At 44.3% G+C, this 26610-nt stretch overlaps 1 protein-coding gene across 11 annotated transcripts in view; it reads right to left on the reverse strand.

The window, feature by feature from the left end:
* Positions 1 to 1748: 1748 nt before the first annotated feature.
* LOC131893581 (plasma membrane calcium-transporting ATPase 2-like) overlaps positions 1749 to 26610 on the reverse strand; it is a 52057-nt gene continuing 27195 nt past the window's right edge. For 3 of the 11 annotated variants that reach the window (XM_059243655.1, XM_059243658.1, XM_059243659.1), the window contains 15 exons: positions 19018 to 19585; positions 18755 to 18952; positions 18000 to 18223; positions 17651 to 17924; positions 16576 to 16722; positions 15888 to 16270; positions 14071 to 15012; positions 13772 to 13966; positions 13242 to 13448; positions 12628 to 12826; positions 12307 to 12518; positions 11927 to 12078; positions 11675 to 11834; positions 7924 to 7992; positions 1749 to 5000 (listed from right to left, as the gene is read on the reverse strand). In XM_059243655.1, the coding sequence (XP_059099638.1) occupies positions 4779 to 5000; positions 7924 to 7992; positions 11675 to 11834; positions 11927 to 12078; positions 12307 to 12518; positions 12628 to 12826; positions 13242 to 13448; positions 13772 to 13966; positions 14071 to 15012; positions 15888 to 16270; positions 16576 to 16722; positions 17651 to 17924; positions 18000 to 18223; positions 18755 to 18952; positions 19018 to 19156 (3723 nt within the window). In that variant the 5' untranslated portion in view covers positions 19157 to 19585 and the 3' untranslated portion in view covers positions 1749 to 4778. Of the gene's footprint in view, positions 5001 to 7923; positions 7993 to 10734; positions 10946 to 11674; positions 11835 to 11926; positions 12079 to 12306; positions 12519 to 12627; positions 12827 to 13241; positions 13449 to 13771; positions 13967 to 14070; positions 15013 to 15887; positions 16271 to 16575; positions 16723 to 17650; positions 17925 to 17999; positions 18224 to 18754; positions 18953 to 19017; positions 19586 to 19801; positions 20037 to 25305; positions 26007 to 26610 lie in introns of those variants that run through there. The other 8 variants (XM_059243657.1, XM_059243653.1, XM_059243654.1 and 5 more) reach the window with 8 other exon arrangements.

Here is a 26610-nt window from a genome sequence, read left to right on the forward strand (position 1 = left end):
CCTCCTCAATGACAAATCAAGCAAAGGGAGCAATTCTGGGGACAGTGTACCAAGTCATCTAAACGGCAGTGAAAAATCTGTTATATTTTGGAACTAAGAACGATGAAATTTGGACCATTAAATCCCATATAACTAAGAAGTGGTGTAATAGATGTTATCATAATATATAATCAAGAGCTAAAAAAAGTGTACTCCCAATTTTCATTGAATAGGTTTTTTTTAAATTTTGGTTCTTATAATGTTTTTAGATGTTTAAGTTTTTATATGGGCTAAAATACCATAAACCACTAAAATTAAAATTGTTCCCTATGATTTTCTGAGGTAGGATTATGCGAAGATGTGTTTGGGAACTTCCCTGGAAACTTGATGGGGCTTTTTGAACACCGTGACTATTTAGGGGAACTTGGAAATGGAGGATGTGATGGCTGGCTCCACTGGACGGGCGAGAGCCAACCCTTTGACCCTACTGTTGTACCCCAAGCAAAAATGTGTTGATAACGAATGATATTGAGACATGCATGCTTTTCACATTTTTATTTGAATCGACCAAATGATGTGCAGACTCGAATCCGGGGATCCAAGGTGATCTTTGAAAGAATTCATTGCAATGTAAAGTTTGCTGTTCGGAACCGATGTCAAGAATTTTGAACAAATTGCTACCAGTTGTGAGATGTGCAAGTATGATAAAAAAGTATGACTATATTGTTCTTATCATACTTGGAAAAATACCTCAAGTTGCCTAATTGGGATGCTTTGTGTTGTCGTTCTGCTATTTGGCGCTTTTCCCTAACTCTTTCAACTCTATGTTTGCTCTCCTTTTTCCGCTTCAATTTCTAAACCCATACCCTTCATCATCAAATCTGATGTATGAGTAGTTGAAAAAATCAATATAAAAAGTGTCTCCATGATTATTGTCTTTTTAGACGCCTATGTTGATTAAATGCAGTGGTCATGTCATCAACGGGCTCAGGAGATTTTTTTTTTTGTTGTTGAAATTTTGTTGCATGTGTGTGCGTGTGTGGAGGGAGATGAAACATTGAAGGAACCCGTGAGAGAAGCAAGTACTTCATTGTTTTGACTAGTTTGGATTTTTTGGAGGGCTCAAAAGCATAAACCTTGACATTCATTGCAATTGGCTATCAAAACCTGGTTGAGGAAACAACTCACGGATATTTTTGGAGATGTATTGTAAAACATACCTTTAGCACCTAATTTAAATACTGTACGAACCTTTTCAGTTTGTTGCAATAAAGTAGTAGTTCTCTAATTCTTACATTATTCCTGCTTGCCTTTTTGGCAAAAGCTCAAGTTTTTCCTCAAAATGGAACTAGAATCCCAGTATTTTCCACACAAAAGACCAAATACAAAGATATATGCACTTTTAACCAGGTATCTTCGCTCTGAGAGATGGCTGAAATAGAGCACCAAGATGAACCAAATTTGATCTGGAAGCCTGCATACTTTAGGATTAGGGTATTAATTTGGGAGACTAAATCAGGAGACAACTTTGATTTTCAAAGGTTTCAAAATAGTAAAACATGTTGAAGCTTTTAGTAATTGCTTCAAGCTTTTGCAAAATTAGTTTCATGTTGTCTTTTTATGTGCCGTTTATGCTTTTTAACAGACTTTTATCTTTAGGTGTCAGAATATTTCATGCTTTAAAAAAATTCTTTTGGGACTATTTGGCCCTTAAACAGAATCTTTTTGCGAAGCCCTCATGATGACAATAAAAGAGTGAACAAGACGAATATTTTTCTAAAACACTTTATATTTTCAAAATGAATAACAATTTTAATCTTACAAACAATCAAGCATAAGAACTGAGGTGTTTCATATTCTTCAATTCAGCGACTTTGCTATTAAGAGAGTTGTAATAGTAGATATAATAGAAGGTGTGTTGTTGTTGTAGGAGTAGCAGTAGTAGTAATAGTAATGATAGTAGTTATAGTAATAGTAGTAGTGGTTGTGGATGAAGTAGTTGTTGTTCTTCGGCCTCTTCCGGGATCAATGATAATTATTATTATTCTAATATTACTGGCCCAAACGAGTTCCATACTGATTCGATCTTCGCAAATCGAGGTCGAATCGCACGAGACACGAGTATGCATTATTATTATTCTCAATATCTGTTTTTTTTCTTTCTTTCTTCTTATCAATGTGGCTTTGAAGTTGCTCACAAACTCAAACGTAAGGGTCTTGTGGTTGTAGTTGTAGCAACAATGAATGTGATCATAATAAGATGATAATGATTAAGAATATTAATAATAATCAATGATAATGGTAATCATAATCATATACTCTATGTATAATATTTTGTGAATTGAGACGTTCTCGTGACGAGGGAGAAGTGGGTGGATGGGCAAGGGGGGGGAGGGCACGAAGGAAACTTGACTAATCGTTTGCTTCTTTTAACATGTTTTTGTTGCCAGTGGAGGTGTGCCATTTCAAAATTTCAAACGGGGTTTCCTGGGAAACAATGCTCGTCCCGAAAGTCCTCCAAACTTGGCAGGAACGCTTTTGTTCTTGCTTTACAATGTACTAGAATAACACACTACCAAATGGAAAGTGAGAAGTGGTAAGAGGAGGGCCATGAAACAGGGAAAACGCGCCGGAGGGTCCTCTCGAATTCAATCCAGAGGCCCATTGGCGAGACGAGACTTAAAGGGGTAGAGAAAATGCAAACTGGTCCACGGAAGAAGGGAGAAAGAGGGGTAGAGGGGGCATGGCTTTATCTGTATGGCTGATGGGTGTGGCTAAAAAGAGGGGGAGGGGGATAGAAAGAGAAGTGAAACTACAGGTAAGTGTGGTTGATATTCATTGTGTTGTGTTTTGTGGATTTGTGAAATGGTAATATTTCGACTCTATGGTACAAGATGATGATGATGATTATGACTCGCCACAGCCCACCAACCAGATTCCAATCCCAGTGGGAGTTGATTAGAAACGGGACAGGAATAAAGAGAAAATCGAGAACTACCATTGGGAACACTCCTCAACAAATGGTTCTGCTCTATCCAAGATAAATGCAATAGTTCAGTGGACATCTGAAGGATAAATGTGTTCTTCGAGGCATTTGAAGGTGGTTAAAAGAGAGAAGGGGCTACTGAGTACCAATAAGAATGTTGTTTGAAGGAAGACGTCTAGTCAGAACAGTGTCTGGTGCTCTTGTTTTATCATGTAGATCCACACTCGACCAAGATCAATCGCTCTTTGCTTAAGGTTTGCATGCATTGGTTTTTGGAAGGTGATACAATAGAGTTCTTTAGAGGAGAGAAAGGGGAAGAAGGGAGGGGTGAGAAAGTTTGGGTGGGCGTGTAACTTGGAAAAATATCTTTTTTGTTTCATTTGATGACCACACACGCACTTCAGCCGGAAAAGGAAAGTTGTCGCCGATAACATTCGGTAAAAGTTATTGTTGTAATTGTGGTTACTCATAATAATGATAATAATAATAATAATAATAATAGTAGTAGTAGTAGTAGTAGTCTCAAAAAGGCAGCATCAGAAGAAAAAATCCAATTCGGCCATTCAACGTCTCAAAGTGGAAGCTCACAAGCACCCTTTCACAATTGAACTGTTAACTATATGAGTGTGTATGAGTGTATGTGTGTGTGTATTTTTAGTGGTATTGATAGATGATTGAGAAGAAGGTGGTGGTGGTGATGATGTTGAAACGTTGAAGAACTAGTTGTGGTAGTGGTAGCATTAGTAATATTGGCGGGATGATGACTGCTTGCTGTGGTCTTTTCATCATAAGTCGAAAAAGATCTTTCTTGAAAATTGCGATAATGATAATTGTGATAATGCGAAGAACATCGAAAAAACGCAAAGAACAAACATGTAGTATTGGTGTAGTGTTTTCTAAGGTTTCTCGGACTACTCGGAGTGTCTTTTGTTGCTCTCATTTGGATCCATTGATTGGATGAGAAAAGTCGAAACAAATCACATGTTCACTGCCTATGGCTATCTATCCATCCACTCGTCCGTCTGTCCATCCGTCGTCATCCGTCCGAGGCTCACTCAGAGGGGGTCCCATGGGCCCAACTTGGTTTGCTTCACATCACTAGCTTTCTTTGTTCAATCGCAACAGATTTGTATTATTACTCGGGTTGGGTGAGGGGGGGCGCTGGTGCTGCTGATGTTGTTCATTTTGTTCTTGAATTGGACTTTGAAAGAATATGAGAGACACAAGAGTTCGCTTTTTCTTCTTCTTCTTCTGTTGCGGACTGTGTTCCAGGATCAAGATTGATGACAACAAATTATGACTAGAATCCGGATAACGGGAACTGAGAGGTGGAACTTTCACAACAGCGTTTCATTGGTTTTGGCGTCTGTTTCCTGTTAAGTACCTTCACACAATTTCTTGAAAAGCCAGCCATGCCCAGAGCAGTAGCAATGGTAGCGAAGATTGTAATGATAAGAGTAATCATAATAATGATAATGATAATGTCGATAATAATGATAATTATAGGAGCAATATATAGTAATAGTGGGTCCAGAAACAACGTTCTCGACTAGGGCAGCACGAATGTAAACTGAAGGTGTGGTATCTTGTGTGTTGGTTTGCCTCTGATCTCATCCGTCTTCCTCTCTCTCTCTCTGGCTCGTTCACTATTGTTGTTGTTGTTACTTTTTCGTTTTCTTCTTGTGTCCCATCCTGATGATATCTGTCTCTCTGCCCCCTCCCCCAAGGATCAACGGCCAAGACAAATCGGCTCTTTTGGCTTGAACTACGCTTGCGACTACGGATTTCAAGACATTGAACCGGATTTCTTTTATCAGACGGCCGTCTCTGTGTGCGAGAAAGAGGTCTCGGGGATCTTGATCCGGGTATTGGCCCCGACACCATGACTAAGCCCATCCACCTGAGGACCTGCGGCCGAGAGACGTTTGGAGAGGGAAGCCTGCTTCTGAAGGACCCGCTGGATATTGGGATTGGAGGTGGCTTGCTGGAGATGTTGGCTGTCCATACCATGGCGGAAGGCGTTAACGACGCGGATCTAGAAGATATACGGGAATCGGGCGTTAGAGAGCTCTAGAAGTGGGGGCGGGCATGGCTGACTCCCCAAGAGAGACACGTGCCAGGAGTGAGTGAATATCTCATGAGGAGGAGGGAGAGCAAGAGCAAGGAGGATAATCATGATGATGGATGATACATTATTGTGCGGAAAGAGATACAAAAGATGTACAGTAATGACAAAAAAAGGAAACACTGATGGTACTGGCTGCTCTCCCCGGGCAATAAAGGCGGAAGAAGGCAGAAGGAGCAAGGTGTGTCCTTGGTCAATGTTAATATTCATACATCACAGATTAAGAAGTCGAGTCCGACTCCAGACATGACAGAGCAGAGCAGGAAGTATACCCGAAACAAAACGGAAGTTGTAATAGATAAGAGTCCTTATTAGCAGATGATGAGCATGCCCGGCGATTCATTGAAAAGAGAAATGAACTGAAAATCAAAAGCGGTAGTAGATCCTCATTTCAAGGAATTACATGTGTAGTTTCGATCAACCGGGGTACCAATTACACGTGGTATTAAGAACTGAGATTCACAAAAGGGATAACAAACATTCGTCTCCACGCCAACGCAATCAATTTATACGCTTTGGTTTAGAGATCTGGAGCAACGAAAGCAGGGTAGACACTTGATAGTAACAATCAATGTCCCTAGTTAGACATCTTGTCTTTAATCATATCAATCTGAAATCAATTTCCTCTGTAGAAAAGTGACGAAATAAAATACATTAACACCGTCAAAAAGAAAGGAAGAACCACTAAAGCAGCCCACGGAAAGGTATGCACACCAGCAAAGCTAAGTAAGCATTAACCAGAGCTTTCGCAACATGTTTTTCAGGTTCTGGCAAGGTTGGGGCATGGATTGTTCCGTCCCCCAGGATTGAAGTGCAGAGATGAACAACAAAACAGCGAGTAAGAGTAAGTAAGACGTATATCATAGATATCGTGTATTTGAGCGTGTGTATAGGTACTAGGGTGAAGGGTCTATTCTCAAAATCAAATGTGTCAAGAGAGCGGATAGTTGTTTGGAAGAAGGTGAGGGTCACATGAGGCTTTGTGCATGCTCGAAATGCAAGTGTCTCTCATCAGTTGTGATGATGGCATACGGAGTGTAGACTAAAGTAAACCACATTCCCTACCACATTGACTTTTATTATCATCCTCATAAAGGGAGACCAATGCAAACCAGTTCCAAATGATATCTTAGGAACAATGTGGTAAGTATGTACATAGTTTTTTTTTGGATGGAACTGGACTGATTTCCATGCAGAGGCAGTCCAGTACCTTCAAATGCAGGTTGGAAATACCTTGATCAGGTCACCTATCAGATTTAAGTGTCACACTAGCATTGTCAGGCTGGTGGCTGTCATCATGAATTTCACACACACACACACACACTCTTCCATATGAAGATGATGGATGCTGATGCTGATGATCCCAATGAGAGGTCTGGCCAGGCCAACAAGTTCATAGCAGTTACATTGAGTAGAAGAAGCTTGGAAGTTTGTTTACGTACACTTGCACCACCAACGACAGCAGAGACGAACTCGTCTGTTTCCACAGCTGGTCAAAAGTCTTTGTGTTCCACTTCTTAGGGACCGCGTTAATAAGCAAAGTCAGAATTGAGGAGAAAAGCAACTACCGCATGATCAAAGAGAGGTAAAGGAGGAGGAAATGAACTGATTATGATAGTAGTACGCAAGTTCTAGAAGGAATGATGTATAATCTTTAGAGTGGAGGTATACTTCATAATTTTAGGATATTTATGCTTGGTGACAAAACAAAAGATGATGACGAGGATGCTGTGATTGATGTACGAAAATAAATGGAATCGAGTTAGATGGAAATGAACCGTAAAACTCACATTATTCTAGATGACTGGCTCAAGTTTGTGTCTCTCGTTGTTCGTTTGAATGAAAACGATAAACTACACTCGTCATTCATGTTTTTACTCCAATGAAGTCAAAAAGACGAAGAAGAACAGAAGATGTGAAAAGGAGATGCGAACTGAAATGCACACAACTAAAAACGCACAATAAAAAAAGAGATGTATGCCAGGCCTGAATCAGGCCCGTTTTTGGCATGAAAATATCTTCTACTCCAAACAACTTCAGTTTTCCTAAAGGAGGCTTGTACAGCCCTGATTGTTCGTCTCTAGTCACCCACTACCTACTAAACCATTCCGCAAAAGGGTTGGCTTATTTTTTATTTTACAAATAATGTATGTCCCAAAGAGGTGCCCTTCGTTGATTCATAACCACCCAGTACATGTATTTTCTGAGCAAATCATGCTGGGTTGAAGGTGTGGAAAACTCATGCAGAATGATCTCAGGGACTGGAGTGAACCAAACTTTACCAAAACATTATCAATCAGGTATGTTGATATAGAATGACAGAATGCAATCGATAGGGATGATGAAGGTATTCCAAGGCATTTGGATACTCAGCAGGCCATCTTTCGTTCAGACAAAAGTGAGAGACAATGGTTAAAAAACTTCAGGACGGGAGTGCAAGTGTGACCAAATGCAACACAGGTGACGGTTGGATTTTGGATGTGGCATTATGAATAGGGAACTCGCACGTGTAAGTAAGGTCGCACGAGGGGAGCGTTAGATAGTATAACAGCGACGATAGAGGGACAGAAGCAAGGCTCTAGAAGTTACAGAGTCCACAGAGCAGGGCTAGCAAGCTAATTGGTTTACCACAAGACAACTGAGTGTAATGGAAAGGTGTTGTTGATGTTATGATGATGTAGAATAATAATAATGATCATACTGATAATACTAATGATGATGATAATCATAATGATGATAATACCGAGTAGTACAATGAAACGAAAGGTGGTAGTAGTGTCATTACAGTACTTCTAATGCAACAAGAGAGCAAGATTTCTGATTTTGGCCTTACTGCCTGATCCGTAGAGGTTTTACTATATGGCACAGGTATGAGACGCTCTTGAAGTTCTCCCCCAATGACCTGATTTGGGTTTGTGATCACGAAAGTGAGTTCAGAGCAGTTTTGGATGTAGAAGTGGTAGTAGTAGAAGTGGTGGTAGTAGTAGTAGTAGTAGTAGTAGTAGTAGTAGTTGTAGAAGTGGTGGTAGGAGTAGTAGTAGTAGTAGTGGTGGGTGAGAGGTGAGATTCGAACAGTGAAAGAATGAAAAAAAAGAAAGGTCGTGTTAGCCATAGACACAGAGCAATGTGAACCCTTTGGTCCAGTTGGCTTCAGCAGTGAAGGGCGGAGGGGTTAAAAGTCGTGAGGATAGGGGGAATTGGACTGTTTGCTCGTCCATTTCCGATCATCTTGTGACCTTAGATGCAATAAAGACGCTCAATGCCATTTCTTGCGGAACGTAGTTCGAGGTTTCGAGAGCACAATCACCACCACTAGCTTAGAAATCCACGATTGAGCGTCTCTACGAGAGAAGGTCGCCACAAGAACGAGCATTAGGGACTAAAAGTGAGCCATAGAGCACTAACTAGAGGGTGAAAAGAGGTGTGGTCGGACAAAGGAGGATCAATCCAGAGAATGAGAAATATAAAAAGAGATCATGGTCTACCCCAAGCAAAGATCTCGTAGGTAGATGATGGTGACAACCCGCCCTGGAGAGTTCGTGTAAATTGATAACAAACGGATCATCGGAGTAGCTTTATTTTCCAGAACGGTCGCAAAAAAGGTTGCTAATTAAAAAGGACATTTTTGACCGAGAGCTGACGTGACGTCGAAGAAGAATTGTTGTGAAGGAGTGAGCGGTTTTAACATTATGCACAATGAGGTTGGAGAGTAAATTGCAATCAAAGGGTTTGGTTGGGATTGGTTACTCAACAAGTTCTCGTAACAACTAGATGGCAACAACCTGCGCTGTACAATCCTCCAAACACTCGCCAACTCAAAAATGTGGTTCTCATGGCGCACTAGGTATTCAATGAATAAGACTTGGGAACTTCCTTGGCACCGATATCTACGTATTTCAGAGAATATTCCTACTTTCTGCAGAGGAAATTGGCTTTTAGATTCTATTAGCGAGAGAGCACCTTGGACAACTTCATGTCCTCGACCCTCTTTCCCCTACCGAACCAAGGATTCAAAAAAACTGAAGAGAAGACAAAAAAGCAAACTCAAACTCGAAGTGAAAACTAAAGGGAGATCAAAATCAAAGAAAACGATGTTTTAAAAACGTAACAATTGAGACAAATGGGTCAGTTATTAATTTGAAGAGTGAAAGGTAAGGGGATTTGATCATTGGTTTTGGGATTCGTGTCAATGATGGGTTTCAAACCAAGAAGGCCCGTGATGAATTAAAACATAATTAGTGGGGATTCTACAAGGGGTTGTTGGTTGGTTAGTTGGTCTGCTTTTTTCCTCGATTTTGTTTTGCATACACGAACTATGGAACGATTCTTGAACGATTTTCACTTAAACATCACTTAGTCAGTCGACACCAAAACGAGTCCCAACCAGCAGCAGCGAGATGGATATCAATGTACAAGGATGGCCAACCAATTCTTTATATACTGGTCTCATGAATGAGCTTCGGCATCTCGGGATTAGTCGCAGTCGCCGCGGAGAGAGTCCAATTTTGGGATTGTGGATTGGATGTCACCGAACCTGAACGCCAGAGGGATTGGTGAGGATCATGGTGGAAGCCCTGGTGGGCTGGTAAGGGTTGGGGCGGGAGATGCCGGGGACTAAGGGGTTGAACCATGCTCATGGGAGGCTGCGGTGCGGTCAAGTTCTGAATGTATAACGGAGAGGTTGAGGGTTGGCCGCCACAGGAGTCAAATGACGCTTGATGTGACATCTGGGCCAAGGAGTAGGCTTGCGGGGAATGGTTTGCATATAGCGAGGGTGGCAGGGGCGAATGCGAAGAAGAGCGGTGTGTCTGTTGCATGGGGGTTGGGGAAGGATAGGGCTCTCCCGTGGACGGGCGACGGAGCACATGATTCAAAGCGGGTACGTTAAGGTCGGCCCCCATGCTGGGCCTGCGGACTATCTCGTACTGATATCCATCAGCGGCCTGGCCAATGGGCTGGCAGTAAGTGGGGTCGTAACTGACGTAGGCGTAGACTGGTGAGGGCGCTAAGACATGGTGCGAAGGGGGCTGAGGAGATGGTGCTAACAAGACAGGCGATGGACCTCGCGAAGGCACTCCTACTTGAACACAAGAAAAGGCGCCCACCTCGTGTTGAGCCCCGCCTTGAAAATGCGGCTGCTGCTGCGGTTGCTGATATTGATGCTGTGGTAGAGAGCTGCTAAAATTGTTCGCGGCCGAAGTGGCTCCCGTCCTTGGGCCATCATGACCGGACCATGGATCGGCAGAGTGATTAACGACAGCGCAGGAAGATGGGGGAAAGGGAAGGTGATGAGGGTGGGGGTGATTGCGAGAAGAAGAAGCAGAAGAGGAAACGGAAGTAGCAGACAGAGCGGTTGAAGAGGAGGGTACCAGTGTTTGTGAAAGTGGCATGGGCGCGATGGCAAAACTTGACTCAGCGCTCTGTGTCTGAGCATCTGAACATCGCCGCACCCGGTTTACGGATCCCTTGCCACTCACGCTATTATTTGTACTGCCCGAGTGAGTATGAGCGACACTACCACCACCGCTGCTGTTGTTGTTATTATTGACGGAAGAAGACGTGTTCCCGGAGCGCTGCACCCGATAGTTTTGTCCCTCCACCTTAAGATACGTGTTATTCTCTGTCGGATGTAGTGTAGCCTTACGTGGAGCGGCGCCGGAGCCCGATCGGGTCCCTCCATTTCCATGGTCGTCCCCATAGTCAAGCAAGGGTCTTTGAATTGAGGAAAGAGCTCCCGCATGCCCACCATAACCACCGCCACCACTACGGGCAACAGCAGCCGAGCGGTAGGATGCAATCGAACGCTTTTCTTCCATGTCTTCGAGGGTTGAGCGGAAGGCGCGGATGACCCTCAGCTGGAAGTAGGAACGTGTCTAGTGCGGAATGCTCACTACTGTACAATGTACCTAATCCCAGGGATTAGCCGTACATGTGAATGAATATTTCGTAGCTATTCAATCGGTCAGAGCGAGTGTTTCCGACGCCAATTTAAGGAGGTCAGGAAAATATTTTCACGTGGAAGTCTTGGTCTGACACTGGGGCTAGGGGCGTTAGATGTTCTCGTTGGGTAATTGTTAGTGTTTATTTGAGTATTGAGTTAGCGAGGGATCTTAAATCAATTTGGAGAGTTGTTAATCAGCGATGCAGCTGTTATGGCACAAGAAAAGATCAAACTCAAAAAAGAAACCAGGAAGCAATTGTTGAAATTGAACTAAAAAAGGCAAGGAACTCAAAACGGCACCATTGGAAAAGAAATGCTGCCCATATTAACCCCAAGACCAATGTGCAACAACCTCAAGCAATAGCTGGAGAGTTTGCATTCATTCCCTGAGTGAAGTTAATTCAAAGGGTTCATTTTTCAATTTATCAGACCTCTTGTCAAGAGAGGAAACTACTTCTACAGAAATTTAAGACAAGCCAACGTAAATAGTAAGTTCCAAATCTCTGTTGGTTTTACATTTCTATGTCAGCTTGCCCCCTTCGTTAAATGAAAATAAAGGCTGAAAATCTCACAGGCCATATACCCTATGACCTGAGCGAGAAATGGAGACACACATGGTTAAATAACGACGTTAATGTCCTACCTGTGTCTGAAGACGTGTTAAACCACGAATCCAAAGGATCTGCCCGGACCTTGACCCGGTTATTGATCCTTCGTGATGATGGTGGTAATGGTGATGTTCGTTCACCGAATTGGCCGTGGGAGAATTGGGTTCCATAGAAGATGGAGGTTGTTTCCCAATTCTGTAAAGGAAGTCGTACGTTCATTAAAATAACGATTAGAAAACGTGATTTCATTTTCAGCAACTCTTGATGTCAAGTCCCGATTAACATACTCGAAAGAAGATGGCAAGCACGATGTGGGAATGGTGGTGATTATTTGCTGCCACACCAACGTGCCCATGCCAAGGAAGATACACCACATCCATTGTTCCAGGCTAAGAGGAGCCGTACTGAAGGCGTATCCTCCAAATTGAATGATAACTATCTGTAATTGAAAATAAGTCCAAGTTGAAGGAAAAATCGCATAATTTTTCATGGTTTTTGTTGACAACAATCCGTAAAAGACTACTCCTCGAAACCTAGCATCAAAATATCCTGAGTTGATCCATAGACTCTTAGTCGATCAAGATAGCTAGCTAGCTAGTTCTAGAGACCGACATAAAGTGGTTTCATCTGAAAGAATCTGGGTTGTCAATATGGCTTGCTTGCTTACTTGACTGATGAAGGTAATAATCCAGATGGAGTAGTAGATGGGATTTGAGAAGAGGCCGATGAGCACATTTCTTTGGCCGTGGATTTTGCGGGCGTTTATTTCGTTGAAAAGGGTCATCATAACGAATGCATTGAAAATCATGGTAAAGTGCGGGGTGGGTGGGGAATGAAGCTCAGCACCTTGACCGTTATCAATATCAAGTAGGACATGACCTGAAAAACAAAGGAGTCGAGTGAAAAAAATGGAGGGGAAATAAAACTGTCCATTCAAACAGAATTTGAAGGGAAGGCTCCTTAAAATGGGAGATTTTTTTTTGCGTACCATAAAACATCATGCCAAAAGTAACGACGAGCTGGTAGACAGCCTGGCCACAAATGTTCTTGGCCATGGTCCTGGATATTAGGGCCTTGGTCCGTCCATAGGGCTTCCGCAGAAGAAGATCAGCAGTGGGCATCTCAGTAGCTAAGGCCAAGGAAGCGAGGGTGTCCATAATGAGGTTCACCCATAACATTTGTACAGCCTGTGGACGAATATCCAGAGAAAATATCATTATCAAACATCATCCCAAACGAAGACAAGCTCCACGGGAGAGGATAAATATTGAATCTGGCCGAAGTGCAATCTTTGCACTTTCTGTCTTAGATTTTCAAGCCAACTGAAACGAAATCTTGGTGTCCTCCTCCTTTTCTTTTTTCCCCCGTATTGACATACGGAGATAATTTTCCTCGCTAAAATTTCGTCTACCTTCACATTCTATCGAGTGGAGGATGATGGCCCTTCAAGAAAAGAAAACTCGAGCGTGTCAGGACTTAATGAAATCCTTCGTCCGGAGACACAAAAATGTCTTTTGTGGTGAGTTGGGAGGTGGCCAAGAGCGACCGCTTTACCTCACAGTTCAGATTGAATTAGGGTTATGAGTGATGAATGTACCGTACCTTGAGGGGCGAGTCTTGGATGACACAAGCACCAATAAAGGCCACTATGACGGCCACAACGTTGACAGTCAGTTGAAACTGCAGAAATTTGGCGATGCTATCGTACACGTTTCGTCCCCACATGACAGCCTTCACAATACTACTGAAGTTGTCGTCGGTGAGAATGATATCGGACGCCTCTTTAGCCACGTCCGTACCCGCAATTCCCTGCAAGGAACATGGTAAGAAAGAGGAATGACATACCGTTGAAACTCTGGACGCGTGAATTGGACATCTAACTTTTTCCCCTCTCTTTAAACCTGGCAAGTTTGACAAACATGAAAGGGATGAGGGGCATGAAGGCATTACTAACCGCTCACGAGTGACTGACTACATCACTTGTCACCAAGATATTTGAAACATGCGAGGTCACGTTAGAAAGCCGAAAGAATGTCAATTACATGATATCATCATAACGATTAACGGCGAGCAACCAATGGCAAATTGTCTCGTGAAAAAAGAAATCATATCATAACGAAAACCGTTCTTACCATGGCAAATCCAACATCGGCCTTTTTGAGGGCAGGCCCGTCGTTGGTGCCATCACCTGTGACAGCCACCACTTCTCGGTTGGCCGTGGCCTTACTGTTTATGATGCCCTTGACTAACGTGTATTTGTCGATAGGCTGAGAGCGAGCCAACACGCGGAGTTTGGGCCAAACCTGGTCCAATTTGGCTTGGTCCACCTGGAATGAATAATATCCAATGAATCAAGCACTCGTTCCATTTAAAACGCCGCATGGACATGGTAAACATAACCACCCTAGACTAGCAAAGGCAAGGAACGCACCTCGTCTCTGGAGTTCTTGATCCGTTGATTGAACTCCTTGCCCTCCATGACCAAATATCCGTCCCCGGGCTTGATGATCCCACACTTGGTGGCGATGGCCCTGGCCGTGTTAATGTTGTCTCCGGTGACCATTCGCACGGTGATGCCCGCTCGCTGGCATTTGCGAATGGCCTCGGGCACCTCGGGTCGGACGGGATCCTCGATCCCCACCACGCAGACCGAGGTCAAGTTGGCAATGATCTTGTCCTCGTCATCCCAATCGGGCTCTGAGTCGTAGTGGACCTGATTCAAGTCGGCCTTGCCGGGCACAAAGTCCCGGTAAGCGATACTGATTGTTCGAAGACCGTCCCTGGCCATGGGCTCGATCACTTCGCGAACACAGCGGTCTTGGTCGGTCGGGGAAAAGCGATCCACCCGACCTCCGTCGCCCAGGGTGAAAGAGCACTTTTTCAGGATGATCTCACTCGCCCCTTTGGTGTAGATACGGTAGCCGCCGCCTGGCAGCGGGATGATGGTACTCATGCTCTTCCGAGCCGAGTTGAATGTGAACACTTTGGTGAAGGAAGAATCGGGATGCTTCGAGCGGATGGCCCGGTAGTCCTCGCCCAGATCCAGGACGAAGCCCAATAGCGAGCACTCGGTCTTGTTGCCGATCTGTTTGGGCTGCTCATTGGGGTTCTTGGGCAGCTCGACGTCCGTGGAGTACGAGCTGTTCACGCTAATACCTTGGGTGAGGCTCTTCAAGATGTTGGAAGGCAGGTCCTTGGCCTTGGGGAGCGACGAGCGGTCCGGTTTGAAGTGACGACCCGCCACATACGCCTGGACCACGGTCATCCGGTTGGTGGTGAGCGTGCCGGTCTTGTCCGAGCAGATCGTGGTGGCATTGCCCATGGTCTCACACGCGTCCAAGTGACGAACCAGGTTGTTATCCGCCATCATTTTCTGCAAAACAACACGTCAGTAACAGCATCTTCTCATCATCATCATCATCATAATCGTTTCTATCGTCATTCACGTGCTACACGCAGCCCGACGGGGTTGACGCGGAACAACGTCAGTGGTTATGATGGTTTTGAAGTTCAGAGATGAAATGAAAGTTCGGAGGTCTTTTATCCCCCGAGGTCTCGCAATAATGAGACTGGAAATAGAACAAATTCAAGAGCAAGGAGACCGTCACCGGGGAAGCGAACACTGTAGATTACTGCCAAAAAACTTGAGTCGTCCATTCATCAAGCCAGGGGGTCTTTTTTCATATCAAGTTCGCCTTCTAATGAGAAAAGATTTAGTATTATTTTTAAATCGGGCTTGAAAGTTTGCTGCCTCATGGCTCATGATCAAAGGCTTCCCTTTGGACAGTTATTTCTTCTTTTTTGTTCAGCTATTTCACTGGAGGAAAATGCATTGAGCATTTGGCTCATTTAGCTTTTGCTCGATTTGCCTCAAAGGTCAAAGGCCGCTCATAATGACTTTTATGGCGTTCCCGATCAACGCTTACCCAAAATAAAGGAATAGAGCGAATACTGTGAAAGTTTTCACAACAATTTTCTCTAGTAATTTTTCATATTTGACATCGAACTGAAGACATTCAATAAAATATTTAACTGCGAGGGTTCTATTTGCAACGAGAAAAGTGTCATCTTCTCTAGGATTTAAAACATACTGCAAAAAATGCAGGGGCAGAGAGACTTTTAACCAATTCAGCTTATCACCTCAAAGCGAAAAGCCAAATTTGGATGGCAACGTAAACTGAAAACTGTAAACAGAACACATCGCGCAAGGAAGCAATAACTCAAATCGTTCATTCTGTTTTCTTTTACCTTTACGGAGTAGGCCAACGATAAGGTCACGGCCAGAGGAAGCCCTTCGGGCACGGCCACCACCAGGACGGTCACGCCGATAATAACAAACTTGACATAGAAGTTGATATAGTACACCTCCCAATGTCTGCCCTCGGTCACGAACTTCTTGATGGAGAACTGCACGCAGAGAATCACCACGGTCAACAAAGACACGGCCATGCCCGCATATCCAATCTGAATTGCCAAATTAGTCAGCTTGGCCTGTAACACGGACTTCTCCCCACCCGAACTGGGTGCCACAGCCTCTTCTTGGAGCTCCTCAGTTGGACTGGCGGGACCACCTTTCGAGGGTGTGGCATTGTGATGGTGGGAGTTGCCCATGCCTTCCTCCACATCATGCCCTGGAATGGAGAAGACATCATCAATGAATGATTGATAACGCAGAGAACACATCCAATCAAACATTCATGGCACATTTAATTTGTTCAAAGACCCAGAGAACAAGTAGTGATGGAGTAGGTTCCAAGAGATAGAGAGAGACAGAGCGAGAGACACGCACACGCACACACACAATCACGGAGGTAGAGCAAGGGACATCCAGAAATAATATCATACAGAGATCAGTCAGTGACTTGAGTATGTGAATGTGTGTGGTTTTGAAGGGGATGTTGGTGGCAGAGAGACAGAGGAGAGAGGGAGGCTTCACCTTCTAAAGCTCTATCGTAATCGCCTCCGGTGGATGTGGCCGCACCAAGAGCTGCGGTCATGGCGATGGCCTCGTCGCCTCCTCGTCCTGCTCCGGATCCTCGTTTGCTAGTGCTATTGGCCTTTTGGAGCTTTCGGTTCTTCCGGTCTATTGTGGTTGATGTGTTTTTTTAAGTTGGGAGGAAAAATGGGAAGGGGTTTGAATTAAGATGGCCTGGGAGCATAAATTATGTGAAAAGAGAGCCAGTGAGAGAGTGAGTTGCTACTTGGGAACAACGTGCAGACAAAGCTTTGAATTTTGCTTCTATCGGCTAGAGAGTTCCAGATAGAAAATTAAATTAGCCTCGTTCTCGAGAGATTGGGGGAAAAAGCAAAAAGGATTGAGAGGACGGCTTAAGCTCTCTCAGAGCCAACGACAAAGCAAGAAGGGAAAGGGAAAAATGGGTGTAATTTTATGCGTGGATTTATATATGTATATATGATAAAGAGAGAAGGGCATGGAAGTGGAATGCTGCAATTTGAATCGAACGAGATGCAAAAATTGGCTTAAGTACTATCGATGGATCAAAAAAGGGGACGGCAGGGCTACAAACGGGAAGAGCTTTGGGGATTAACTACTGATAATATCTATTGAATCAGTACAACGAGGGGCTCTGTTAGCGTTCTACATAACTCAGCTACAATCCGGTCCGTTACTTGTCTTTGCCAAATGTTATGGAAAACCAACAAAAACATTTGTATCTGCTGGGTTCAGTTTTAGTTCGGTGAGGTTCATTATCAAAGATCAATATTATTCGAATTAAAATAGGGAATAAGCATGCGTAAATGAAACAAGACGATCTTTTTTATAATCAAAGATATGTTACCCATCCAAATCCCATTGGACATTTAGCCATTTGATGAACAAAAAACCCAAAACCAAAGCTCATCATTGAAGATTAGTGTTAATAAAAGATACCGAACAAATCTGCCAACAAAATAGCCAAATGTCTTGTTAGTCTTATCGATGAGAACGAAACGGAACTGCGCCCATCTTTGAATGATAGTGATGAGCAGAATGAATGACGAATTCTTACCGGCTTTTTGACGCTTTTTGTCTTCTTTAGCTGCACTCTCCTCAACGGCTCCAAGGAGGGCAAAGATGATTCCAGCCTGGGAATTGATGCCCACAGCCGCGACCAAGACCTTTCCACTGCCTTCCATGACGTGAGTCCCCGAGAGAACCATGGGATCACGATCCGGACCCTTCTTGACATGATCAGACTCACCGGTCAGAGAGGACTCGTCCACTTTGAGATCGTTGCTCTGGATGATAATACCATCAGCGGGCAAGAGATCACCATATTTCACCTAGAAACCAGGGCTCATTCGTGAAGAGACAACGCTCACAACATCTCCCCAGGTACTACTTTGTTGAAATCCTACCTGCATTATATCGCCAGTGACAAGTTCTCCGATTTGAATTTGGGTCCCTTGTCCACCTCGGATAACGCTGAACACTTGCTCTCCCTCAATGCGATCTTGAAGGCCCCGGAATTGGCGCTCTTTGGACCAATCATTGAAGGCCGTCACCAACACCACAATGGTCACAGCAATCAAGATAGCAGCACCCTCAATCCAGGCGGGATGATCTTCTTCCTCAGGCTCATCTACAATACACACAAGAATATATGTCAGATCCAATGAAGACGCAACTGATGCCCAAATGGTGCTAAAGGAAACTACGGGTTTTCTTTACAAAAAATAGTTTTTGACAACTTCAATCATCCTCTTTGGGTTGGAGCTCTCGGACGAGTATATGATCATGCTGCAGCGTGAGGGGGGGAGGGGGTTATACTACACCGAACATGATGATTTGAACCAGATGATTCGATTAGTAGTGGATCGATCACATAATTGTCGAAGGTGGGTGGGAGTGGCCCGTTAAAAATAGGAATCGAATAAAAAATCGTGTGTGGTTCAATATTGGTGCCTAGCGGGTATTCAAGGGACACTGGGATATGGCCTGTTTCCATAGCCACGAACTTACTGTCATCATCTGTTCGTTCATAATCAAAGAGACAGGATTGGGTTAAACGGTCTTGTTTTCCATCCATATTGATATATTATTGCCCCCACCAAAACAGGCTGAACTCGCAATCAGAGATGGAAAGCTCATCATGCTCAATCTATTTGCTTACCTAATCCGTCCTCCTTGGGAGGTTTGTAGAATGAGAGGGCCAAAGAAATAATGGCAGCCAGTTCCAAGATGATCAGGGTAACATCCTGGAGCGCTTCCCACACTAATTGAAGGAAAGTTTTGGGAGGTTTGGGCGGGATCGTGTTCGATCCGAACACATCTCGCCGTCGCTCGAGATCACCTTTGTCCCCGCTCAGCCCTAGAACACGGACATCATATGAGTCGATGCTGTTTCCAATTTCTCGGAAAAAAAACCCGGCTTACCTGAGACCTCCGAGGTTTTGAGTTTCTTGCAAATTTCTTTTGCGCCTCCGTAAGATTTAACTTTTTCCACACCCTCTTCGCCTCGGAGCTCCATGAGGTCGCGGAGCTCCTTGACGGTGATCCCATATTGGGACGCCATCTTTGCCGCGGGGCTGGGGTTGGTGAGATCACTCCACCGTTTAGGTTCTCTAGATTCCTAGTTCTCTCTCTTTAGACTTGACACACAAAAGGAAGAAAATCGTTCAATCCGGCACTGACGAGTTAAGTGTGCCGCAACGTCCCTGTCGTCTTCCACTGTTTCACACGTGGTTTCCAAGTTCTCAGAGCGAGTGGAAAACGTTCACGAATGAAGACGGGACAACAGTCCGAGTTCACACCTTTCACAGCCGTTTTGGATCAGAATGCGTGTCCGGATTCGACGATAAAGCGGAATCTGCTACACCCACAGTATTTTTCACGAAGGAAGAAGCCCTGAAGAAGAAGAGCCGGTTTGTTTGGTGGGTTGGTTGGTTCACTTGTTTGTTCGCTTCGCCGTCACACTAATGATGTGGTCTATTTTCAGACAAGCCTGCAAATTGAAAAGAGAAGAAAAAATCTTGTTAGTCTCTTCCAGGGCAATTTCCTCGGCATTGTTTCCGTCGAGTATGTCGTTGCCATCGCCGTCACAGGCGTCTCGATCTTGAGCTAATCTTGGCAGTCATTGTTCTTTTGAACGCCTTTCACAGTTTCCATAAACTCCCAAATCGTCACCCGAGATTGAGGCAGATCCTCGAATTACACTCACTCACTCACTTCGATCCAACGAGAGCACAAGCCGGGGCAAAGGCTTTCTCGGAAACCTCCACCTGGATCTCTCCGGGATCGGAACACATGCACGGATAAGAGGACGGCGAGCAATCAGACGAACATGATTTGTTCCTCCAGTTTCATCGCCTCCAGTCTCAAATCTGCTGTTGTTAAGGCAGCAAAGCACACGTTCAACACACACATCATGAGAGGTGAAGGCAGATATCTGCAGATGCTCTACTAGAACTGCAAGCAAGCCATTAGCTATGAGAGCATAGTAGTAGTTGTAGTAGTACTAGCAGTAGCAGTAACAGTAGGTTTGTACTTGGATTGAAAAGTGCAGACAGGAATTTCCGTGTCGTCTTGCTACCGATCTTTTCTACCTTCTACCTCTATGACTTGTTGCCGCTGAAAATGCCGGGCGAGTAGTAGAAGAAGTTGTAGTAGTAGCACGTACCGTGCGAGTTGTACACTCGCTCGATCAGCCGGGATTTTTTTAGTGCGATAGAAAAGGCACTGCTAGAACTACTTGAACGTCATCAACCAGAGACAGTTGAATCTAGTGTGTTTTCTATTTTGTTTGATCCAATCCTTAATCAGTTCACAACTCATGATGTCTTAAGCTCGACAGTGTATGTTGTAGGTACGGGTTCGAGCTTTTGCTCGGGCTTTGAAAAAAACTCGAGATTCGAAAAACCGAAGCTTCATTCGATAACAAGTACTAGATGCTCGGGCTAGTTCAGATTTTAGGCATATTCAAGCCTTTTACACCTGAAGAGCTATAGCTTCAAGTGGCTTATCATTTTTTGTCTCGCAACTGAAGCCATGTCAAAGACATTCAATGAATGTATACATGTATTCATCAACGAGTTTGACACGAATTATCAATTCTAGGCTCTGGCTTTTTTTCAAGTTTTACGTTGGCAAGCCCGTAGTTGGAAATGAAGTTGCAAAAGAGCCTGGATTCGATTCGAGTTTATATGGGCTCAAACTCGAAAGAGGAAATTTTGTTTAGGCTCGACCCATCACTAGATCATAGCGATAAAAGATGTGATCAATACTACATTTTCAACTCATTTTAGCATTTTAACTCCATTTGGTGGCGAATGGCAGATCGAGTTTGACGTTCCTTTGCGGAAAACAAGTTTGGTCAGCGATCTAGGAGGTCTGATTATTTCAGGGCCTGCTTCATGTGTGAGAACAGCGTGAGCACTTCCTCGTGAAATCACCCGTAAGTACCTCGAACAATTTGACAATGCTCATTGCTCCCACCTTTTCATGGCATTGCTGGCCGGCGAAATAAAGGCCATCTGTAATTGAGTTCAACGAGATCTGCTTCGTCAATGCACTTGAGGATAAGAGACCCCTCATAAACTTGACTTTTGATAGGCCGAAGAGGTCCATTAAAATTGTCAAACATCGAACTTATTGTCCAACACTGCTAGTCAGGAATGCTTCGGCGAGAAAACATGAACGAATTTGCGAGAATCACTTTCTGGGCGAGGATGTTGGCCTTCCACGAGATGGAGGAGGAGATCTAAGTCGATAGCCTCAACTTGCTGTACTCTGCCATATGTAAACATGCGCTCTGACAATGTTTATGTCTCTCACTTTCGAGTGTTTTCCGTGAAATCCACATGCCTCGTATCGCTCCCATCTCTCGCTTTCACGCAATAGTTATCCCCCAATCTTGAATGAAGTGTCTCTCTCCCTCCTCCTTTTAACCTCATCTTAGTTACATCCAAAGTTATTTTGTAATTCCTTATCTATCTTTCTCTCAGGTCATTCAAAACGTTTTGAATGGAGATGATGTTTAACTTGACAAACACGACCGACCAGAGTCACGGGAACTTCAAGCTCCTTTTTCCTACTGTAGTCTTAATAAGATTTGTCCATGCCCCTGTATAATCCTCATTTTCATGAATCTATTTATAGCTCAATTTGATAAGGGCCAAAACGGGTCTGACTGGAAATGGTGCATCCTGATGATGTGTTATCCCATGATGATGATGAACCCACCGAATCAAACACTTTGGAGCAAGGTCAGTACTCAATAAGTAGGGAATCTCGTCTTTTCCCTGGATTGAATCTACTTTTACTACGAACATCATGATCGTCATGATCATCATCATTGTCGACATGACCATTCATCTCAGAGGATACGGTATGCATTTCCAAAACTGGAGGGTTTTACACCGAACTCAAAGGTGGAGGTAGTTATTACAGTCAAATTATATGGTCGGTTCCTGAGCTATTTGCACCCTAGGCAAATTCAAATCCAATCTCGAAGGGATCAGTCACGGAAATAACGTCATTACAGAAATTAGGTCCACGCCTCCTAATCCGTTTGGGCAATTCCAGATTTTTAACAGAAACCCTAATGGGTGCCTCTTTACGGACTGGACCGCCTATGTATATAACGGCAGCTACCTAGAAGGCACCTCAAGGAATGATTGATCTCAAATCAAGAGGCATCGCCAATTGATACCCTGTATGTTGTGATTCCCTAGCCTCCTTTCCACGGCCAGATTGGAAGTAGACAAATATTGGCCGACGGCAAATCCGAACTGAGTCATGCATATGGATATGGATTTGCAAAAGGCGAAACAAAAATCCAATCAGCCAAATTCCGGAGTCGTTTGCGGTTTACAAGGGGGAATCGATCGTTGGATACATTACAAATTCACCGGACCGAATCGTGTTAATTTGGTTTTAAACCCAGGCCTGACATGTATAACACCCTAATCTACTTTCTCGCTGCATAGCAATGTAAAGACGAGCTTCCTCATGAATGCTAATGTACCCTTGATGTCTACCAATATCAAGGAGACACACGGATAATACCTTTATCACATTTTGGACTTTCGAGATGAATGAATGTAATCAGGACGTTTAGAATCTTGGATCTGGTCCTTTCCATACACTCAAAACAGTTGTTTGAGCCAAACATTTCAGTGCTCGTTACTCAAGTTTGAATCATGTTTCAGTAACCTTTGAGCCATTCGAGAAGGGAACTAAGCTCGCTGTTCCATTTTGAAGATAACTTGTCCTTTCCCTAAAGACTTTCGCAAAAAGGCCATTCGTGGAAGATAAAGGCCGAGGGCAAGGCAAAGAGGGAAGAAGGAGAAAGCGAGCAACCGAGGAAGCGACTGGGAGTCTTGGGCAATAAATTTGCCAGAATAGCAAAGACCTGAGAAATTCTTGATACTGAGAGAAAGGGAAAGAGATAGCAGCTCTCAAAATTGAAGGTCCTTTTCCCGAACATTCTCCAATTGTGCCCCTTTAAATGCCATAACTCGGCCCTAAACGTGACTACAAATTTTCGAGCCAACTCCCTAATAATTCGGTCATAACAAATTAAATACTATTCAATCAAGCCTGGGTTTGACTAATTACTTACCCACTCAACAAACGTGATATCACTTGAAGTGGAGTCCTTTTTTATATAAAAGTTCTTCAACCACTTTGGTCCCCTAAAAAGTGCATTCCTGGGCTCGTAATTTTGACCAGGAAGAGATTAGTAACTGATGATCAAGCAAGGCTTACATTTATTCCCGCACATCGTTACATGAACCCAATAAGCTCCAGTAAATGGAGCAAAATTGGTTTGTTCAATGCCTTTGCAACATACTTCAAGGAGCGTATTCCATTGTTTGTTTTGTGTTAATATGTCATTAATTACACACTCATCTAAAGGACTTTAAACAAATTCCGTGACAATTTTTGGAGCGCTCTTCATGCTTGGCCTTTCAAGATTACGTGTATTCTCCTAGTACGTTAACCATCAAGCTTATACTGTACAGTGCCGGAACGAGTATGTTTTACCACACACGTTGTCTTGCCGAAGATAAACACAAAAATCAGAGAGAAAGCAAAAAATGCCGGAAGATCAGTGGGCAGCATGACGATCCTCGTTTTATGATTCCCCTCACTTGCATGTCAATTGAACTGTCGGGCCATGCATAATGATCATTGAGAGTGCCACGAAGTGCAACAACAAGGCAAATCTGGCACCTCTCTCTAAACAGGTTTGGAGTGTAACCTGACAAGCACGTTCTTCTTGAAATGAAATAAGAAATACCTCACAGTATGAAGACAAGCTCTGGTCGACAAATGGAAGAGATCAAGCCGGGTTGATTTTCGGATCCTCTGCCTCTGGCCAAGATCTAAACCTGAATTTCGGCGATTAGGGCCGACGAGGCGCTGGTCACGTTGCGCTCAACCCGAAGTCAAACAGAGAAAAATCGAGTAAAGAGCCGATTGTTCAAGCTACTCCTACAGTAGAAAACGACATTTGATCAACACTTCGAAGGTACATTTAAAGCCTTTCTAGCGTAGGACAGGGATTAGTTTTACGACAGAGAAGGAGAGACATGATCGGCCGCACCAAGATCTGGAGGATCGAGGACGCATACACATACAAAATTAAGGCCAAGTCTGTCTAGCTTGGTGGCTCGGAGTATGGTGGCTGTCAGTCGCGGTGGTCGGGGTCTCTCTTTCTCTCTCCAATCAGAGGCTCATCAGAACGTAATCCTGAATAATGATGTCTCTGATGGCCATCGTTGGCAACAAGCCTCTGGTGAAGAGAAATCTGGCCAAACTAAGCTGCAACCCCCAGAGCCAAAGGCTGGTTCTGTGGTTTTGAAAAAGGCAATTTTGGCAGAAGATCACAATGCTCCCGTTGTCCTTTGCTTCCACGGAGGTTTTTCTCTGATGCGGCATGGCTCATGACGACGGAAGGAATAAGGATCTCGCCCAATGGCCCCCAGCTCCAACAGTCATAGCACCATTCGAGGGGTTATGCCATGCAACGCATCATTGAAACTACTACCTATTTTGTAACTGCGAGATGATGAAGCGGCGTGTCGGAAAAAGGGGAAATCGTTCAGGCATAACGAGACAAAAACACACTCGCTCGTTCGCCTCGCGTTTTTGGAATGGAAATCCGCCCATGCGTTGTTGATCCTTCCTCTGAGAAGAATGAAGAATGAAAAGGGCCGAAGAATCAAGTGTTTCCTTAGCTCCATTACAATATGTGTGCTGGGCTTCCTATTTAAGGTGTGTAAACAAAAGCGTTCACACCTTTCACGAATGAATGGTCATGAACTTTAGGGAGAGTGGGGAAGAGGAACGATTCCGTTTACGTCCTTCTTGAAGGCCTTTGATCTTAAGAAGTCTCTCTCCACAAGCAAATGCAATTAGGAACACCACCCAATAGTCACTTTGCTTGACACAAGTCTCCGATCTGTAGTCGCATTTTGTGGACATCCCTTCAAATAAACCAACAACGACGTATTTGAACACACTGGTCGACATGGACCTTCTTTTCGACGCTCATTTGGAAGGAGTACTCGATCACAAACTGCTCAGAGTACCATTTCAGTGGGAACAACAAACGAATGCTCGGATCTTCTTCGTATCCAAAAAAAGGTCTGTCACTCATCTTCTTCCTCTTCTCTCGCGACAGTATGATATTTGGCCATTTCTTTTCAATTTACTCACCTGGGGTGGGACAGAAAAGGACAAATCTGCGCCTTTGATGGCCTCTTCGGAGGCTGTCAACTCCAAAAAGGCCGAAATGAGATTGAATAAGGCTGTGAGGACGACGGGAGGAGGAAGCTGTTCACTTCTCCCTTTCCACTATCACATTCACTCTTTTAGAGCTGACAACCCTATCAAATTCACTTTACCACACCGGAAAGGACCAGCCTTATTGCCTTAGTGAGCACCTGAACCTCTCATTTCGCCACTTCGCCAAGCTGATTCCGTACTCCTACATGCATGCCGATGATCACTTTCTTCTCGTCAAGTCACTTGACCGTTTCTTCCCATGCAAAAGTCAAAGGACCCCATCATGTTTCAACCTCAACTTTCCAGCTCTAAGACTGTTCGTTCAGCCCTTTTGGGTACAATGTTGTACAACGACTAGTGCCTTTCCGTCAGTCTCGCCGTAGTCGACGACCACGACCTCCACGACCAGGACGAGGGCGATCTCGCTCCCATGCCTCCCGTCTTCCATTTGACCCCGGCCGTCTTGGGCCATGCAATCAGGAATCGGGGTCCTCCTGACTCCCCAGTCCAAGAGAAAACAACCGCCAAGAGCAAGTACGTGGACACTAGGACATGTCTTTGAGTCGCGAGATTACGGATGGAGGGGCAATGCCTCAAAAAGTACCAGTGCTAGCACTGGATTTGAGAACTTGCACACATGGGCACGCGGCCAAACCGCCAAGTCCGCCGTCGACCCTTGCAACCAAAGGCATGGAGTACTCCATCCCAAAGGAAAGGCCACCCGGCCAACCCGCCTTTTCTCAGCTGCGTCCTCTCCAAGACTCGCATGGATGCAAAGGAAAAACGAGAGCGCAGAATTTGGCGGAAAATGCCCGATGATCGGGCGCATGCGCGCGCACCTCGCTCGTAGAGATTTTGAATCGAACGCGCGAAGTCAATTGCTCTTCTTGGGGAAATTGTTCAAGCGCTTAAGTGAGGCCTCAGATTGGTGAAGAAGGAGGGGGGAATGAGGACTTGAGAATGGGGAAATATCAAAAACACGAGAAGAAGACCATTTAGAGGAAGTTTCAGGATTGCTCTGTAAAGAGACCACTGATTGGCATCCCGAGGCGCATGGGTTAGGTGTCAAGTAATTGTGGCTGTGGGCCTTGAACAACCCTCCAAGTAATTGTGGCTGTGGGCCTTGAACAACCCTCCTCAGAAAAAACTGATGCTTCGCCTGCCAATCATTCGGCACTCTTGAAGGGCTTGTTCCGTATCCTCACTTAGGCTGTCGAACACGAGGAGTAATTGAAC

This window comes from Tigriopus californicus, chromosome 2, assembly GCF_007210705.1.
Source record: "Tigriopus californicus strain San Diego chromosome 2, Tcal_SD_v2.1, whole genome shotgun sequence".
NCBI classification, from domain to species: domain Eukaryota; kingdom Metazoa; phylum Arthropoda; class Copepoda; order Harpacticoida; family Harpacticidae; genus Tigriopus; species Tigriopus californicus.